At 42.4% G+C, this 19881-nt stretch overlaps 1 protein-coding gene across 2 annotated transcripts in view; it reads left to right on the forward strand.

The window, feature by feature from the left end:
- The window catches only part of DYNC1I1 (dynein cytoplasmic 1 intermediate chain 1), a 381788-nt gene that overhangs the window by 164770 nt on the left and 197137 nt on the right, over positions 1-19881 (forward strand). For both annotated transcript variants that reach the window (XM_056518938.1, XM_056518939.1), the window contains 2 exons: positions 1268-1357; positions 5119-5281. In XM_056518938.1, the coding sequence (XP_056374913.1) occupies positions 1268-1357; positions 5119-5281 (253 nt within the window). The remainder of the gene's footprint in view (positions 1-1267; positions 1358-5118; positions 5282-19881) is intronic.

The following is a 19881-nucleotide window of genomic DNA, read 5'->3' on the forward strand; positions in this document are numbered from 1 at the left end:
ATATATATATATATATATATATATATATATATATATATCTCAACTGTCTACAGAAAGTTAAACAGATTTGTAAATTACTTCTATTAAAAAAAATGTAATCCTTTCAGTACTCATGAGCTTCTGAAGTTAAGGTTATTCTTTTCTGTCTAAGTGCTCTCTGATGACACGTGTCTCGGGAACCGCCCAGTTTAGAAGAGGTTTGCTATGGGGATTTGCTTCTAAACTTGGCGGTTCCCGAGACACGTGTCATCAGAGAGCACTTAGACAGAAAAGAACAGCCTTAACTTCAGAAGCTCATAAGTACTGAAAGGATTAAGATTTTTTAAATAGAAGTAATTTACAAATCTGTTTAACTTTCTGGAGCCAGATGAACTAAAAAAAAAAAAGTTTTTTCCTGGAATACCCCTTTAAGACTCGTTTTTGGTTTTCGTTCTCCGCTACCTGAACATTGGTCCCTACATTTCACGTATTGTAACTTCAGCTTCTGATTTTTTTGTTTCTTGTCAAGAACTTTTTGAAATTGGGCAAAAAACTAATTGTGCAATGAAATTTACTTTTTTTGGGACATCAAATGTGAGTTGTTCCAGGTATAGATACAGAGATCCACTAAATAATTGTAAGAGATTTATTTCTGTTATTGTTGGAAATAGGAAGCCAACAGGACTGGGGAGGGGGAACAAGCGAAACTGTTAATAATACCTGCGACGTGCTACTACTCCTTTTGTTTAGGGATGAACAATTGTTCTCCGATACCTGAACATTCGTCCATATGTTTTATATCTCGTGGGCTCATCCTTCTAGCATATTGATCTTCATCTTGAGTTTGTTTTTGTCTTTTGTTCTCTGTCAAGAAGTTTTTGAATTGGACATTTTTGGGCATCAGATTTGTATTATTCCAGAAGTAAGTAATTATAGGAGATTTATTACTGTTTATGGTATTGATGGAAATGGAAAGCCAACACGGCGAGGAAGAAGAACCAGCGGAATCGTCAATATTACCTGTGACAAACTGCAACTTATTTTTGTTTACTCCTAAGAAATGTTTTCCACTAGGCTTCACTCATTGTGTCGATGCGGAAGATTGGATTTATATAAATACTCTAATCGTTGCCTGCAAACAAAACGGGCCCATTTCCTTTCTGTGGTAAATCAGCACTTGTTTTCCCTCCTGTTACTTTGTTTTGTATGATTATGGTTTTTTAAAGGACACAGTCTGATATCTGTAAGTGGATGGGGGGGAGTTTAACTCTTTGTTTTTGTTACACAGAAGAGGAAGAGGATGAGGAAATGGTGGAACTTAAAACAGACCACGATTCTGAATTTGAAAACCAGAAGGAGAAGCAAGATTCGAAAGAAGGTAAACACATTATGGTGATTGCTTCCATTTCTAATCCACCCATTAGGTCTTAGATACGGGGACTGGATGTATGTTCCATGATGAAAGAAGACAAGAATGACAATATGGAGAAGTTAAAATATGCAGAGAGAGAACAGAGATACAGGCGCTATCTAAGTGCCGTTATACCAATATAATAGATGTTCTGTTTAGGAACTATCAGTTATAACAGTGGAGTAAATAGTAGTGAGATAGTACACTCACCTATCAGTGTTGCGCTGCAGGCACAACACTGTTATGCGCATATGAGTCAATACTCAATAATATCCCCGTGGCAGCCTTGCATCCTTTCCCGGTCATCAAAGGATGGCGGTGCGATTATTGAAGTCAAAGGAGTGAGAGGGGTTTGTCTTAAGGTTGGGAAGTTGTCGTCTAGGGCGACTACGCAATAGGCAGAGAAAGTGGTTCTGGCTGGGACATAGAAAGCACTGAATCCCTGCCCAAACATGAAACATAAATTCTCCATATTGAAGTCAAAGGAGTGAGGATGAGACTACTCACTGTAAACCGTTTGCAATTCGGCGCTAACAGGGGGAGCTGTGGTACCAAGGAAGGCACGGATGACAGCCGGGTAAAACCAATAGGTTTATTTCCAAGCCATTGATAGGTAAAACAAGTAGGCAGACAACACGTTTCGTGAGGGAACCCTCGCTTTGTCACGACGAAGCGAGGGTTCCCTCGCGAAACGCGTTGTCTGTCTACTTGTTTTACCTTTCTATGTCTTGGAAATAAACCTATTGGTTTTACCCGGCTGTCATCCGTGCCTTCCTTGGTACCACAGCTCCCCCGTTAGCGCCGAATTGCAAACGGTTTACAGTGAGTAGTCTCATCCTCACTCCTCTGACTTCAATATGGAGAATTTATGTTTCATGTTTGGGCAGGGATTCAGTGCTTTCTATGTCCCAGCCAGAACCACTTTCTCTGCCTATTGCGTAGTCGCCCTAGACGACAACTTCCCAACCTTAAGATAAACCCCTCTCTGAATAAGTGCTGAGACATCACAGGTCAAAATAACAAACTACAGGAACACAGTCAGGTTAGGTAAACAGTAAAACTCAAAAGTTAAACACACGTTAATACAATATACCAGGGAGAGGGACAAACAGATAGGATAGTCAGTGAGCCAAGTCGAAGCCAAGAGGACAGCGTAAGTACAGAGTCGTGTATCAGAGAGACTAACCAAATCACAAAACCAGATAAATAGAATCATATGCAGATGCAGGTAATGCTAGGCCCAGAGACAAGCTCTTTTCTCAAGCAATGTCTACTGAAGCATTGCAGCCTAATTGGCCAAAGAAGCAAAACACAGGATAGACTAGGGCATAGCCACAGCAACCACAAGCTTTGACAGAAGCTAGAAGGGTTTTACCCTTCGGTAAATACTGGGTTGGGGCATGACATAATGTCCCAGATTACTCTGACAGTGAAACCTGATTTCCACGATTTCGAACTGATAGTCATGGATCAAACCTGTATTTTTTTTGGTCTGGTTTCTCCATTTGCTAATAATTTAGCTAAGCTGATGGCACACTAGACCTTTAGGACTCCATTTTCCTACAATTCTGGGACTAAGAACTCAAGTAGTCTGTTATCTGCCTCCCCGGATAATGCCTTCTTAGGCTGCATTCCCTTTATGCTTTTGCAATACAGTTTTTTATCAGGTTTTTTGTTAAAAACCGTATGTCTCAAAACCTGACCAAACCGTATACAACTGTGTGTCCAAAAATTAAACTGTATACGGTTTGAAAACGGATGTACGGTTGCATACAGTTTAACATGTTTTTAACAAAAAAAGACAGATACGTTTTTAATTTTGTCTTCCCATTTTAATAAAGTTCAACTTGTTCTATTGAAATAGAAGGTGGGCAGAACTTTCGGTGTGCACTGCGCATGTGCACACTGAAGAACCGTATTGGGCAAACCGGATGGAACCGTATGCACATACGGTTCTCTACAGTTCCCATATTTAAAAAAAAAAAACGTATACGGTTTCAATGCGGTTTTTCCCCGGACAAAAAAACGTGGTAGACTACGGTTTTGGGTATGGGAAAAAAACAGACAAACCGTAAGGGATGCAAAACGGACACAACCAGATGCTGTGTTTGGCATACGGTTTGCAATGAAAAGTCAATGCATACGCTTCATATGGTTCCATACGTTTTTTTTTATTGAAACCATATACAGGAACTGTATTGCAAAAACGTGGTGTGAATGCAGCCTTAGGTATATATTCTTTGACTATAGCAGAACAGACCTGGAAGATAGAGTTAGTCTCATATTCCTATCTCCCCCAAATATAGAACATGTCTCGGTTCTTTTAGACCTTTATTTTCCTACAATTCTGGGTCTAAGAACTCAAGTAGTTTGTTATCTGACTCCCCGAATAATTCTTTCTTAGGATAGAATGAGAATACAGACAAGGCTGTAGTTGAATAAGCGAGATGTCAGGTAATGGAGTTTAGGCAGAACTGGACATGGGGTACCATGAATAAATAAGCCAGGGGTCAGGTAACACAGGATAAGTAGGACCAGGAATAGGGTAGAATGGAATAAGAAGGAGTTTAGTTGAACAATCCAGAGGTCGGGTGACAAATCCATGCATGGTGTACCATGGAGCAAGCAGGAGCAAACAAGCCAAGGGTTCGGTAACAGCGGTCAGGCATCTCGACATACATTACTGCCACAGGACTGACTCAGGCGAAAGTAGACGAGTTGCTAGAAAGGTGTATTGAAAACAAAATTGCACCTAAATCCTACAGTACCTGTGACCTGGTCTTGGTAAAGATATAAGCCAGCGGTAGAGGTTGGAGGTCATTTTGAGATGTGCATCTTGACCAATGGTTCTACAGTATAACTCAATGAATTGTCTCCACTGACCACTGATCTAGACCATCTAGAATAAAGTATATCGTCCTTGACTTCATCTAAAAGTGGTTTTGGTGTATTTATCCCAATCAACTTTTTATGGCCCCCAAATGGATTTTGGCCGACTTTGGTCATTACTTGACATATCTTTGAAGGCTATGATATTGTTTCAAACTCTCGATTCCTGGGTTGGTCTAGACCAGACATTTCCTACCACCATCTTAATAGAGTTATCCAATATAAATAAATTTAAAAAAAAACTTATCCCCTATCTGAAGTTCCAACCATGACTCCCCTAATCTCCTACCCGGCGCCCCAGCTCTCTGCATGAATAACTCTGTGTCAGCCATGGCACGAAGCCATGGACAATACTCCCCCTCCATGCATCTCTATGGAAGAGCCGGAGATGCACAAACACTGTATCTCCGGCTCTCCCATAGAGATGCATGGAGGGAGCGTATAGGCCACAGCTTCAGCTTTGCACTCTTCATTCATGCACAGAGCAGGGGCGCCGGGCAGGAGATCACAGGGATCCCGAAGGTCAGACCCACAATCTGACCCTTATCCTACAGATAGGGGATACTTTTTTATACTGGACTACTCCTTTAAGTGTCCATCATTAGTTCTAATATTCCTGATCATTTATGTCAGTGGTCTTAAACTGTGGTCCTCTAGATGTTGCAAAACTTCAATTCCCATCATACCCGGACAGCCGTTGGCTGTCCGGGCATGCTGGGAGTTGAAGTTTTACAACATCTGGATGGCCAAAGTTTGAGACCACTGATCTACCTAATATTCATCTACCTAATACTGATCTACCTAATATCATAGAATGGTGATTATACGATGTTCTATAGTTCCTCCTAGGGAACTGACCGAAGAAGAAAAACAGCAAGCAGTGCACTCCGAGGAATTTATAATCTTCTTTGATCGAACGATCCGTGTCATTGAGCGAGCCCTGGCGGAAGACTCCAATATATTCTTTGACTATAGCGGAGGAGATTTGGAGGATAAAGAAGGGTCAGTCTCATATTCCTATCTGCCCCAAATACAGAACATGTCTGGGTTTTGGAATGACTTATTTTGGGGGTCTGAATACATTTTGGGATCTGGTCTGGAATCCGATCTAAGTCTGGAGTCTAGTTTGGCTGTCTGGTATAGCAGTATTATTTATGTGGATGGTAAACAGTGGGGCAGAAAAGTATTTAGTCAGCCACCAATTGAGCAAGTTCTCCCACTTAAAAAGATGAGAGGCGTGTAATTATCATCTTAGGTTATAACCTCAACTATGAGAGACATAATGAGAAAAAACAAATCCATAAACTCACATTGTCTGATTTTTAAAGAATTTATTTGCAAATTATGGTGGAAAATAAGTATTTGGCCAATAACAAAAGTTCATCTCAATACTTTGTTATATACCCTTTGTTGGCAATAACAGAGGTCAAACCTTTTCTGTAAGTCTCCGCAAGGTTTTCACACACTGTTGCTGGTATTTTGGCCCATTCCTCCATGCAGATCTCCTCTAGAGCAGTGATGTTTTGGGGCTGTCGCTGGACAATACCGACTTTCAACTCCCTCCAAAGGTTTTCTATGGTTGAGATCTGGAGACTGGCTAGGCCACTCCAGGACCTTGAAATGCTTTTTACAAAGCCACTTCTTCATTGCCTGGGTGGTGTGTTTGGGATGCTGAAAGACCCAGCCACGTTTCATCTTCAATGTCCTTGCTGATGGAAGGAGGTTTTCACTCAAAATCTCACAATACATGGCCTCATTCATTCTTTCCTTTACACAGATCAGTCGTCCTGGTCCCTTTGCAGAAAAACAGCCCCAAAGTATGATGTTTCTACCCCCATGCTTCACAGTAGGTATGGATTTCTTTGGATGCAACTCAAAATTCTTTCTCCTCCAAACACGACAAGTTGAGTTTTTAACCAAAAAGTTCTACTTTGGTTTCATCTGACCATATGCCATTCTCCCAATCCTCTTCTGGATCATCCAAATGCTCTCTAGCAAACTTCAGACAGGCCCGGACATGTACTGACTTAACCCCCTTAAAGGGGTATTCCAGGCAAAACCTTTTTTTATATATATTAAAAATAGCTCCATAAAGTTAAACAGATTTGGAAATTACTTCTATTAAAAAATCTTAATCCTTCCAATAGTTATTAGCTTCTGAAGTTTTCTGTCTAACTGCTCAATGATGATGTCACGTCCCAGGAGCTGTGCATGATGGGAGAACTGTGCAGTTCCTATACCCATAGGAACTGCACAGCTCCCGGGACGTGAGTCATCAGAGAGCAGTTAGACAGAAAACAAAAACTCAACTTCAGAAGCTAATAACTATTGGAAGGATTAAGATTTTTTAATAGAAGAAATTTACAAATCTGTTTAACTTTCCGGAGCCAGTTGATATATGAAAAAAAGTTTTGGCCTGGAATACCCCTTTAAGGACCATGGGTTTTTATTTTTGCACTTTCATTTTTTCCTCCTCACCTTCTAAAAATAATAACGCTTTAAATTTTCCACCTACAAACTCATATGAGTGCTTGTTTTTTGCACCACCAGTTTTACTTTTTAATGACCTCAATAATTTTATCACAAAATCCACGGCGAAACCGCCCAAAAAATATTTATGGGGCTGAATTTGAAAAACAAAATGGCATGTTAGAAATTTTTGGGGCTTTTGTTTCTACGCTGCGCACTTTTCGGTAAAAACGACATCTTATCTTTATTCTGTAGGTCCATACAAAAATTTCCTCTTCTGACCCCTATAACTTTTTTTATTTTTCCATATGGGGGCGGTGTGGGGGCTAATTTTTTGCGCCATGATCTGAAGTTTTCATCGGTACCATTTTTGTTTTGATGGGACTTTTTGATCAGTTTTTATAAATTTTTTTAGAGCATACAAAGTGACCAAAAGTATGCATTTTTGGACATTTGTATTTTTTTTACGTTTACGCCATTGACCATGCGGTTTAATGAATATTGTATTTTTATAGTTCGGACATTTATGCATGCGGTGATACCACATATGTTTATTTTTATTATTTTTTTATATTTTTTACATGTACATTTGGAAAAGAGGGGTGTTTTCATAAGGTAGGGGTTAATGAGAGTCCCCTTAGTGACTAAAAGATCAATGTGGTTTAATAAAACTACATTGATCTGTGTGCTCCGCACTCGATTGATAATGCCTCGTCCTGCCAGGCTTTATCATTCTCAGAGAGGCAGCCCGCCGGTTACCTCAGCAGTGGATCACCCCATACCCCGCCCCCCCCCCCCCCCCCGGCGATCTAAAAAGTTAATAGCTGCCTGCGGAGATCGCTGCATGTTGGCTATTAACGCCGGCCCTCAGGCCGGTATGGCGCGGGCTTGAGTCGGGAGCCCGCGCCATACCCCGTTAATGGCACAAGAACGTGTATACACGTCCTTGGTCATTAAGGGGTTAGGCAGGGGGACACGTCTGGCACTGCATGATTTGAGTGTAACTGATGGTAGCCTTTGTTATTTGGTCCCAGCTCTCTGCAGGTCATTCACTAGGTCCCCTGTGTGGTTCTGGGATTTTTGCTCACCGTTCTTGTGATCATTTTGACACCATGGGGTGAGATCTTGCGTGGAGCCCCAGATCGAGGAAGATTATCAGTGGTCTTGTATGTCTTCCATTTTCTAATAATTGCTCCCACAGTTGATTTCTTCACACCAAGCTGATTGCCTATTGCAGATTCAGTCTTCCCAGCAGATCTCCAATTTTGCTTCTGGTGTCCTTCGACAGCTCTTTGGTCTTGGCCATAGTGGAGTTTGGAGTGTGACTGTTTGAGGTTGTGGACAGGTGTTTTTTATACTGATAACAAGTTCAAACAGGAGCCATTAATACAGGTAACGAGTGGAGGACAGAGGAGACTCTTAACCCCTTAAGGACCAAGGACGTACCGGTACGTCCTTGGTCCTGTTCTCCTGATATAACGCGGGGTTACACAGTAACCCCGCGTGATATCACGGCGGGCCCGGCGTCATAGTGAAGCCGGGACCCGCCTCTAATAGCGCGCAGCACCGATCGCAGCGCCGCGCGCTATTAACCCTTTAGCCGCGCGCTCAGAGCTAAGCCACGCGGCTAAAAGTGAAAGTTGCCGGCTAGCTCAGTCGGGCTGTTCGGGATAGCCGCGGCTAATCGCGGCATCCCGAACAGCTGACAGGACAGCGGGAGGGCCCCTACCTGCCTCCTCGCTGTCCGATCGCCGAATGACTGCTGAGATCCAGGCATGAGCAGTCATGCGGCAGAATCGTTGATCACTGGTTTCTTATGAGAAACCAGTGATCAATGATGAAGATCAGTGTGTGCAATGTTATAGGTCCCTATGGGATAACAATGATCAGTGTGTGCAGTGTTATAGGTCCCTATGGGATAACAATGATCAGTGTGTGCAGTGTTATAGGTCCCTATGGGATAACAACGATCAGTATACGAGATCAGTGTGTGCAGTGTTATAGGTCCCTATGGGATAACAATGATCAGTATAAGAGATCAGTGTGTGCAGTGTTATAGGTCCCTATAGGATAACAATGATCAGTATAAGAGATCAGTGTGTGCAGTGTTATAGGTCCCTATGGGAGCTATAACACTGCAAAAAAAAGTGAAAAAAAAGAAGTGAATGAATATCATTTAACTCCTCCCCTATTAAAAGTTTGAATCACCCCCCTTTTCCAATAAAAAACAAAAACACAGTGTAAATAAAAATAAAAATAAACATATATGGTATCACCGCGTGCGGAAATGTCATTAATTAAACCGCTAGGTCAATGGCGTGCGCGCAAAAAAATTCCAAAGTCCAAAATAGTGCATTTTTGGTCACTTTTTATATCATTTAAAAATGAATAAAAAGCGATCAATAAGTCCTATCAATGCAAAAATAGTACCGTTAAAAACTTACCGTTAAAAACTTCAGATCACGGCGCAAAAAATGAGCCCTCATACCGCCCCATACGCAGAAAAATAAAAAAGTTATAGGGGTCAGAAGATGACAATTTTAAACGTATTAATTTTCCTGCATGTAGTTATGATTTTTTCCAGAAGTCCGACAAAATCAAACCTATATAAGTAGGGCATCATTTTAATCGTATGGACCTACAGAATACATATCAGGTGTCATTTTTACCGAAAAATGTACTACCTAGAAACGAAAGCTCCCAAAAGTTACAAAACAGCGTTTTTTATTTCAATTTTGTCGCACAATGATTTTTTTTTCCGTTTCACCGTAGATTTTTGGGCAAAATGACTGACGTCATTACAAAGTAGAATTAGTGACGCAAAAAATAAGCCATCATATGGATTTTTAGATGCAAAATTGAAAGAGTTATGATTTTTTAAAGGCAAGGAGCAAAAAACGAAAATGCAAAAACGGAAAAAACCCCGGTCCTTAAGGGGTTAAAGAAGAAGTTACAGGTCTGTGAGAGGCAGAAATCTTGCTTGTTTGTAGGTGACCACATACTTATTTTCCACCATAATGTGCAAATAAATTCTTTAAAAATCAGACAATGTAATTTTATGGATTTTTTTTCTCCTTATGTCTCCCATAGTTGAGGTTATAACCTATGATGAAAATTACAGCCTCTCATCTTTTTAAGTAGGAGAACGTGCACAATTGGTGGCTGACTAAATACTTTTTTGCCGCACTGTATAATACAATTTATGTTTCACTGTTACACCAGCCCTGCCTCTGCAAATGGTAAAATGTTATTTTACTTTTTATTTTGATTTTATCCCCTTCTAGCATAGTATGTATATATGGGTAAAGTGAATAACATTGATTATTTTGCGATAATGGCGCCTGTCAACAGATGAAGTATAATAGACAGCATGTGAATATTAAAACCACTGATGCATAATGTGAATAATAAAATCTTAATCAGTACAATGGCACTTCTCAATTTTCTTGTAAGAGGTAACAGTATTACAGAAGTTATATTCTTGTATATAGGAGCAGTATTATAGTAGTTATATTCTTGTATATAGGAGCAGTATTATAGTAGTTATATTCTTGTATATAGGAGGCAGTATTATAGTAGTTATATTCTTGTATATAGTAGCAGTATTATAGTAGTTATATTCTTGTACATATGATCAGTATTATAGTAGTTATATTGTTGTATATAGGAGGCAGCATTATAGTAGCTTTATTCTTGTATATAGGAGGCAGTATTATAGTAGTTATATTCTTGTATATAGGGGGCAGTATTATAGTAGTTATATTCTTGTATATAGGAGCAGTATTATAGTAGTTATATTCTTGTATATAGGAGCAGTATTATAGTAGTTATATTCTTGTATATAGGAGGCAGTATTATAGTAGTTATATTCTTGTACATATGATCAGTATTATAGTAGTTATATTCTTGTATATAGGAGGCAGCATTATAGTAGTTATATTCTTGTATATAGGAGGCAGTATTATAGTAGTTATATTCTTGTATATAGGGGGCAGTATTACAGAAGTTATATTCTTGTATATAGGAGCAGTATTATAGTAGTTATATTCTTGTATATAGGAGCAGTATTATAGTAGTTATATTCTTGTATATAGGAGGCAGTATTATAGTAGTTATATTCTTGTATATAGGAGGCAGTATTCTAGTAGTTATATTCTTGTATATAGGAGGCAGTATTATAGTAGTTATATTCTTGTATATAGGAGGCAGTATTATTGTAGTTATATTCTTGTATATAGGAGCAGTATTATAGTAGTTATATTCTTGTATATAGGAGCAGTATTATAGTAGTTATATTCTTGTATATAGGGACAGTATTATAGTAGTTATATTCCTGTATATAGGAGCAGTATTCTAGTAGTTATATTCTTGTATATAGGAGCTGTATTACAGAAGTTATATTCTTGTATATAGGAGCAGTATTATAGTAGTTATATTCTTGTATATAGGAGCAGTATTATGGTAGTTATATTCTTGTACATAGAGAACAGTATTATAGTGGTTATATTCTTGTATATAGCAGCAATATTATAGCAGTTATTTTCTTGTATATAGGAGCAGTATTATAGTAGTTATATTCTTGTATATATAGGAGCAGTATTATAGTAGTTATATTCTTGTATATAGGAGCAGTATTATAGTTGTTGTATTCTTGTATATAGGAGCAGTATTATAGTAGTTATATTCTTGCATACAGGAGCAGTATTATAGTAGTTATATTGCTGTATATAGGAGGCAGTATTACAGTAGTTATATTCTTGTATATAGGAGGCAGTATTATAGTAGTTATATTCTTGTACATAGGAGCAGTATTATAGTAGTTATATTCTTGTATATAGGAGCAGAATTATAGTAGTTATATTCTTGTACATAGGAGCAGTATTATAGTACTGTAGTTATATTCTTGTATATAGGAGCAGTATTATAGTAGTTATATTCTTGCACATAGGGGGCAGTATTATAGTGTTTGTTGTTTTATACTTTAGGAAGAGGACATTAAAATATATCTTTTAATGGTGGAATTTTACTGTATCGGTGATGCAATATTACTCTGAATTGCTCTTCACCGCAGATTCCTTTAGTTCCATGTCATGTGATCTTAATAAGCAATGATTAAATGATAATGTTGTCTACAATAACTCCGGTGAGATCAGCTTTGTAAACTAATTAGTAAAACTGTACAGTCCAGACACAACAGGGATTCCTTCCTTCTCCTCCAGGGGCAGCATAATCACCGCTCGGCCCTCGGCTCATCAGTCAACAACAAAAGCTTTAATGAAATTAACTCTTAGGAATGAATAAAAAATAGACAAGTGACAGTGAGAATATGTAGGGCAAAACTATGATAACCAGAAAGATATTAGCATCTAATAATATAAAATTGTAACCACCTGACTGAACATTATACAGCACATTAGATGTACAGCCTGCAGTGCACAAGTAGTAATGCTTTATATCATGTTACCTCCCCATACCCCCAAGTATGTCAAACAACCTTGAAAATGGGGGAACCTTGGAAATCTTCTATGTTTTTGTATACAGCTTTGAAACAGAATGATGTGTCTCCATGGTTACAGACCACAAAAAAAAAGCAAAAAACAAACCTGTAGGTTCGGAGGTGTTTGAAACGGAGTAAACGAAGTAGCCCTCCTCCAGAATGAAGAGCGCTTGTTCTCTGGTGCCACCTATTGGAGGTAACATTCCAACAAATCAATGCTTGACCTCTTTAAAGGGGTACTCCGCTGCCCCAGCGTTCGGAACATTTTGTTCCGGACGTTTGGAGCGGGCGGCTGGGGTCGTGACTTCACGGACACACCCGACGTGACACCACGCCCACTCAATGCAAGTCTACGGGAGGGAGCGTGGCATCACATCACGAGGGGCGCGTCCGTGACGTCACAACCCACGACGCCCATTCCAAGCATTCTAAATGAACGGCAGATGGTGCACAGAGATCGCGGGGTTCCCAGATGCGGGACCTCCGCGATCAGACATCTTATCCCATATCCTTTGCCTAGTGGTGGAGTACCCCTTTAAAATCTTTTCTCTTTTTCCCAGGCTGTAGCAATTACAAAATAAACATGGACTTACTTCTTGTCACTCCCCTGGTGCCGCTGGTATCGGGTGCGGTGGTAGTTAAGACTAGGTTTATAAATTATAATTGCGGCAGCCTTGGAATTCTGAGGGAGAAAAAGTAGCGCTCTAAGAGCCTTGAAACGTGACTGGGGATTATTAGCCAAGACAGAATCTCCTCCAAGATACACCATCTGTAGACAACTATTTCAGTGTTCCTACTCTTCAGTACAAAGCAATAACCCCAAAATAGCTGTATACTTGCACAAAAAGTACATTCAATAGGTCGTACCTTGTGAAGGAGAATTACTTTGCTTATTGTTTTTTGCTACTACATGGCCTATAAAACTCAACTTGAAATGTCTCCTCAAGGAGAAACAGTACCCCTCAGTCCTTGGGAAAAAAAGTAGCACGACTGCAGGATCAGACTACACACTGTTTGTGTGTAGTCTGTTACCATAGTTACCATACTTTTTTTTCCCTCCAGAATAGAATATGGAAAAATTGAAATTTTTGGCTGATTTTGTACATAATCTTAACTTGCTACGGTTGAAAGACACCTGGGAGCCAGAAATTTTCCTGATCAATAAAGTAAAATGCAAATCAATTCATAACTTATCTGAAATGCTTTTTTCAGGTTTTTTTTTTTTCAAATAAACCGACCAATAAAATTATAGACTGATCATTTTCTCAATGGGCAAACGTACAAAATCGTCAGGGGATCGAATACTTTATTCCTTCACTGTTTATATATACACTTTAAATTGGAAGTGACACTGTATCGGTCATTATTACATAATCCTTTTAGTATCATGACAACTTGCAAAGAATTTTTCTTTTCAAATGTGTAGAATCATAAAATTTCTTTTTATGCAAATGTTTACCTACCCTGCATCATTACAAGTTCTTAAAGGACAACTGCAGCGACATTACACTTATCCCCTATCCACAGAATAGGGGATAAGTGTTTGATCGCGAGGGGTCCGACCGCTGGGACCCCCCCCCCCGATCTCCCTAACGGGGCGCCGCCATAAGCGCTCATGGTGAGCGCTAAGGCGCGTAGAGTCGACCTAGAGGTCGACGGTGACGCCCCGTCTCCTCCCCGTCCCCATACAGTTCTATGGGGGATGAGGGGAGGCTCGAACGCTGCCTCCCCGCCTCTCCCATAGAGATGTATGGAGGAGGCGTGCAGGCCGCAACGTCATGCTGCGGCTGGCACGCCCCCTGCACGGGAGAGTCGCTGCCCCGTACAGGAGATCGCTGGGGGCCCCAGCGTTCGGACCCCACGCGATCAAACACTTATCCCCTATCTTAAGGATAGGGGGTAAGTGTTTGTAACGCTGCAGATGTCCTTTAACCATGATATGATCTTCTATGTATGTGGTAGGTTATCAATATCATATCAAATGGCACATTCAGTATTATAAACATGGCACTGCCATGCCTACCTCTTGTCTAGTCTTAAAAGGATACTCCGCCGATCCGGCACATTCAGTATTATAAACATGGCACTGCCACGCCTACTTCTTTTCTAGTCTTAAAAGAGTACTCCGCCCCTAGACATTTTATCTCCTATCCTAAGGACACCCCATAATCTGCTTTCTGCACCCGGCATTCGTTTAGAGGTCGGGTGCAGTGCCGGAGCATCGGAGGCTCGTGACGTCATGGCCGCGCCCCACTCGTGATGTCACGACCACGCCCCCTCAATGCAAGTCTATAGGAGGGGGCGTGATGCCTGTCACGCCCCTCCCACAGACTAGCATTGAGGGGGCGTGGCCGTGACGACACGAGAGGGGCGTGCCCGTGACGTCACAAGCCTCCGCCCCACATTGTCAGTCATCCGGCATGGAGCAAATTTCGCTCCGTGCAACGGATGTCTGAAGTGCCGCAGCCGAGATCGCAGGGGTCCCCAGTGGCAGGACCCCAGCAATCAGACATCTTATCCCCTGTCCCTTGGATAGGGGATAAGATGTCTAGGGGCGGAGTACCCCTTTAATGTATGTCTACAATCTTTATACTTATCCATGCAAAGCCAGCTGCAACATAGAAAAGAAGGGTGCCCAACACCATATTGTAGTAACCTTTAGGACAGTGTTCCCCAACCATGGTGTCTCCAGCTGTCCGGGCATGCTGGAAGTTCTAGTTCTGCAATACTTGGAGGCACCCTGGTTTGGAAATACTGCATTAGGACAAAGTTAATAGAAAACAGAATTTGATATGTGCAGTCACCAGTAGGTGGAGATTTTGCATACTGATTTATCATTGTGTTCAATGTATAAAGAGTCTGCAGTGAGCTCCCTCTAGTGGTGGCTGCGGGTAAAAATAATTTTGAATTTACGGTAGTTCTACTTCCATGCTGGAGGATTCGGAGCTTTGTATTATAAAAGCTGAACTCTTATTCATTATAAATATATACTATATCAGGAAATAAGAATTTTTGGAGGCATATCTTGATGTTGCTGGTCTTATTGCTCTATAAACCAGAAAACAGTGTACCACATATGTCATTAAGTATGTATGGGGTCTTCACACCCCTCTGAAACCTTCTCAGTCACCCAGTAGTATCAGGACCTATCATACGCCAGCATTTCTCTGCCCCTATGAGGCCTATAAATCAATGTTTTTCTACTTTCCAGCTCTTATATTAATCCCTGGCAAGTATTTTCTAGTCTATTGCGTAATCGTGGTCGCTTGCATCCGCGCTACTAATACTATTGTAAATGAGTTATTATCACCAGTAGTTGTCATTAATAACCTCTCTTAGGAGGCTTTATAGAATATTCTAACATATTTTAGCTGCCTGTGGTAGTGCCATTCACTAATGTACCCAGGTGCCAGCGGGGCCGCCTCCGACATCCTCGCCAGGTCTTGTCACGTCTGCTTGAGCTTCAGCTCCCAGCACGTGCTGTCATTTGTGATTCATCAAACTCTGGGGAGCAGTGCGAAGAAACCCGGCCTGGTGATGGATGATGACAGCTGTATTTATAGAACCGCCATACACAGAGCACACTTGGCGTCATTTATGACTTGTAGGCTCCAAGCGAAAAATGTGGTCACTGTTGCCTGTGCTTGTAAATAGATATGGTAAACATTGCCAATTTATTAAATTAAAGGGGAACTTATTGAAAAAATATAGCGCAAAATGTTGTCCTCCACCACCGGGACTAAGGCTGAAGGAGGAGGCATGAGCTGTTTTAATTAACGCACTCTATACTTCTGCACGGATATTAAAGTTGTACTCCGCTGCTAGACATCTTATCCCCTATCCAAAGGATAGGGGATAAGATGTCTGATCGCGTGAGTCCCTGCTGCACCCGGCATTCAATTAGAGCGTCGGGTGCAGCGCCAAAGGCTTGTGATGTCACGGCCACGCCCAGCCCATAACCTCATGGCCACGCCCCCTCAATTATGTCATGAACTTCCGCTCACGAAGTTCGCTCCGCGTACCAAATGTCTGGGGTGCCACAGCCAAGATCGCAGGGGTCACCAGCTAGATGTCTAGCGGCGGAGTACCCCTTTAAGCGCCGTTCCCATTGGTGGCAATGTATTTCCAGGTGGAATTCTGCCAAAAAGAATGAACATGTCTGGAAAGCAGGAATTCAGCAGCGGAAATTCTGCACTCTACACAGAGAAGCAGAATCCCATTGAAAACTATTTCCGCGGTGTGTCTGAGTCGCATGTTAGGGTCCATGCATACTGAGAAAAAACATGTGCAGCATGTGTCAACGAAAACAATTGGTGCATAGTCTGCCCGCACATGCGTTGTCCCCATTGACAGCAATGGTTTTCCATGGACCCATTAACACTGAGGAAATTCTGAATTCCAGACCTGCCAAAAGAATTAAAGGGGTTCTCCACCATAAGGTGATTTTAGTACGTACATGGGCATGCTTAGGAAGGATCTGCACTTGTCTTGGGCTAAATGACAATGTTGTAAAATTACCATAACCCTGGGGCTAGGGGATGACTGGCAACACTCAGGGCCCCCGAACCAAAAATAGCAAGGGCTCCGTGCGATGCTCCACCGCTGGTCACACTTCTGCTCCTGTTCCACTTAAATTCCTCCACCACCCCTACACACAAAACAAACAACATTTTACATATAAGAAATACTTTAGGGTAGGTAAAGTAATTTTTCATGACCAATAAAACCAGTATACAAGGAGTAATATATACCACCTCACATAAACTGGATAATACCGCCATACTGTACTGAATAAAATCACTATACACAGACCCGTATACTATACAGGATCTGTACACTATGTAAGTGGTTTATATAGAGGACCATATGGCGGTAGATACCAGCTGTACAGAAATATGTATACAATGATAGTGATTATATACAGGACCATATGGCAGTAAATATCAGCAGTACACAGAATCTTTACCATATAAGTGATTACAGTTACATCAAGGGACTCACAATTACGTATTTTCTGATCAGCGGTGTCCTCTTTCCTTTTCTTCTCCTTCCGGATCAGACCGCCATGTCGATCTTTTAACATCTGCAGGACAAACATGTTAGATTCCTAATTTTTTCAGTGCCCTCCCCTCCTCTACATAATCTTCCCATCTATAGGCCCACAAACTATAATAATGCCCTCATTGATGTCCTGCACAGTAAAAGGTAAATAGGTAACTAGGTAGGTAGATCAGGGAGCCACATATCTAGGTAGGTAGGTTGCTAGCTAGATTGTTAGGCAGCCATGTAGGAAGGCCAAGTATGTACATAGTTAGGTAGCAGGTATGTAGGTAGGTAGCAAGATATGTAGGTAGGTAGTTAGGCAGCCAGGTATGTAGGTAGTTAAATAGTCAGGTATGTAGGTAAATAGTTAGGCATCCAGGTATAAAGTTAGGTAGCCAGATAGTTAGTCAAGTAGGTAGCCAGCACCCCCCTTCATCCAGTGGCAGATCCAGAATCTTGTCTCGAGAAAGGCACTTTCAGAGTATTTTGTGTTAGCGGACAGAAAATAAGGTGTTGTTTACAGAAGTTACAGGTAGGTAATGTACCCCGGAGGTAGTGGCCTCTAGTAGATCATGCCCCCAGGTAGGTAGTCATGCCCCCCTGTAGGTAAATCCCCCAGAAAGCTGCCCTCTGTATGAAAACCCCTATGTAGGTAGCATTCCTATTAGTTTGGTAGTTTGTTCTCATATTAGCTAGGCAGGAACATAGTAGATAGTCCTTCGCATTAGGTGTAGGCAGCAGGGTTGCCCCAAAGTGGGTGTAGGCAGCAGAGTTCCCCCACATGTGTAGGCAGCAGAGTTCCCCCACATGTGTAGGCAGCAGAGTTTCCCCACAGTGGGTGTAGGCAGTAGAGTTCCCACACAGTGGGTGTAGGCAGCAGAATTCTCCCACAGTGGGTGTAGGCAGCAGTGTTCCCCCATTAGGTGTAGACTGCAGAGTTCCCCCACAGTAGGTGTAGGCAGCAGAGTTCCCCCACATTAGGTGTAGGCAGCAGGGTCGCCCCCACAGTAGGTGTAGGCAGCAAAGTGTTTACCCTCCCTCCAGTAGGTGCATGCAGCAGGGTCCCCCAAAGTAGGTGTAGACAGCATGATCCCCCCACAGTAAGTGTAAGCAGCAGTGTCCCCCCACATTATGTGTTGGCAGCAGAGTTTTTCCCCCTCCCCCCAGTAGAAGTAGGCAGTAAAGTCTTTCCCCTACCCCCCTCCCCCAGTAGGTGTAGGCAGCAGAGTTTTCCCCCCTCCCCCCGTAGGTGTAGGCGGTGGAGTTTTTCCCCTTTCCCAAGTAAAAAAAAAAATTATGCTCACCTGATGTCCTGCTTTTCCGGAGCACATCAGGGGCTCGCGTCTTCCTTCCTCCACAGTACTGGCGCTGATGAGTGAAGTCATCGGCGCCTGCACTGCTTGCTGCGTGGGGGTGGAGGTCAGGTCTCCTCTCTGTGTAGGCCACAGATGCGGGGATTCGGGACAAGTGTCGGACCCTGGTTGATCGGACCGGCCGGTCAGTCCGCCCCTGCCTGTGGCTATCTTTTTGTGAACTTGGAATTTCCTGTTGGAGTTTGTTCTTCCATAGTTCCTTGTTTGTGTGAGGTAATTTTTCTTCCTCCCACACATCAGCCACAGTAGGTGCAGGCAGCAGGGTCCCCCCCAGTAGGTGTAGGCAGCAGAGTTTTTACCCTCCCCCAGTTGGTGTAGGCAGTAAATTTGTTCCCCTCCCCCCCCCCCCCCCCAGTATGTGTAGGCAGTAAAGTCTCCCCCCCCCCCATAGTAGGTGTAGGCAGCACAGCAGAGTTTTCCCCCTCCCCCCATAGGTGTAGGCAGTAGAGTTTTTCCCCCTTCCGAGGTTGAAAAAAGAAAGGTAGCCACAGCAGACGGATTCCCTGTCTGGAATATCTCCAATTAGAGATTCCATAGTGTGAACATTCCATAAGGATGAACATCGAGGAGGCAGGTTTTTAATAAAGGGTAGAAAAGGGCTAGTGTACAAAGCCCTGCTTGTCCTCAGCGTACAGAGCCCCACTTGTCCTCAGTGTACAGAGCCCTGCTTGTCCTCAGTGCACAGAGTCCTGTTTGTCCTCAGTGTACAGAGCCCCGCTTGTCCTCAGTGTACAGAGCCCCGCTGTCCTCAGTGTACAGAGCCCTCCTTGTCCTCAGTGTACAGAGCCCTGCTTGTCCCCAGTGTATAGAGCCCTGCTTGTCCTCAATGCACAAAGCCCTGCTTGTCCTGAGTGCACAGAGCCCTCCTTGTCTTCAGTGTATAGAGCCCTGCTTGTCCTCAGTGTACAGAATCCTGCTTGTCCTCAGTGTACAGAGCCATGTTTGTCCTCAGTGTACAGAACCCTGCTTGTCCTCAGTGCATAGAGCTCTGCTTGTCCTCAGTGCACAGATCCCTGCTTGTCCTCAGTGTACAGGGCCCTGCTTGTCCTCAGTGCACAGAGTCCTGTTTGTCCTCAGTGTACAGAGCCCCGCTTGTCCTCAGTGTACAGAGCCCCGCTGTCCTCAGTGTACAGAGCCCTCCTTGTCCTCAGTGTACAGAGCCCTGCTTGTCCCCAGTGTATAGAGCCCTGCTTGTCCTCAATGCACAAAGCCCTGCTTGT

This window comes from Hyla sarda, chromosome 5, assembly GCF_029499605.1.
Source record: "Hyla sarda isolate aHylSar1 chromosome 5, aHylSar1.hap1, whole genome shotgun sequence".
Taxonomy (NCBI): domain Eukaryota; kingdom Metazoa; phylum Chordata; class Amphibia; order Anura; family Hylidae; genus Hyla; species Hyla sarda.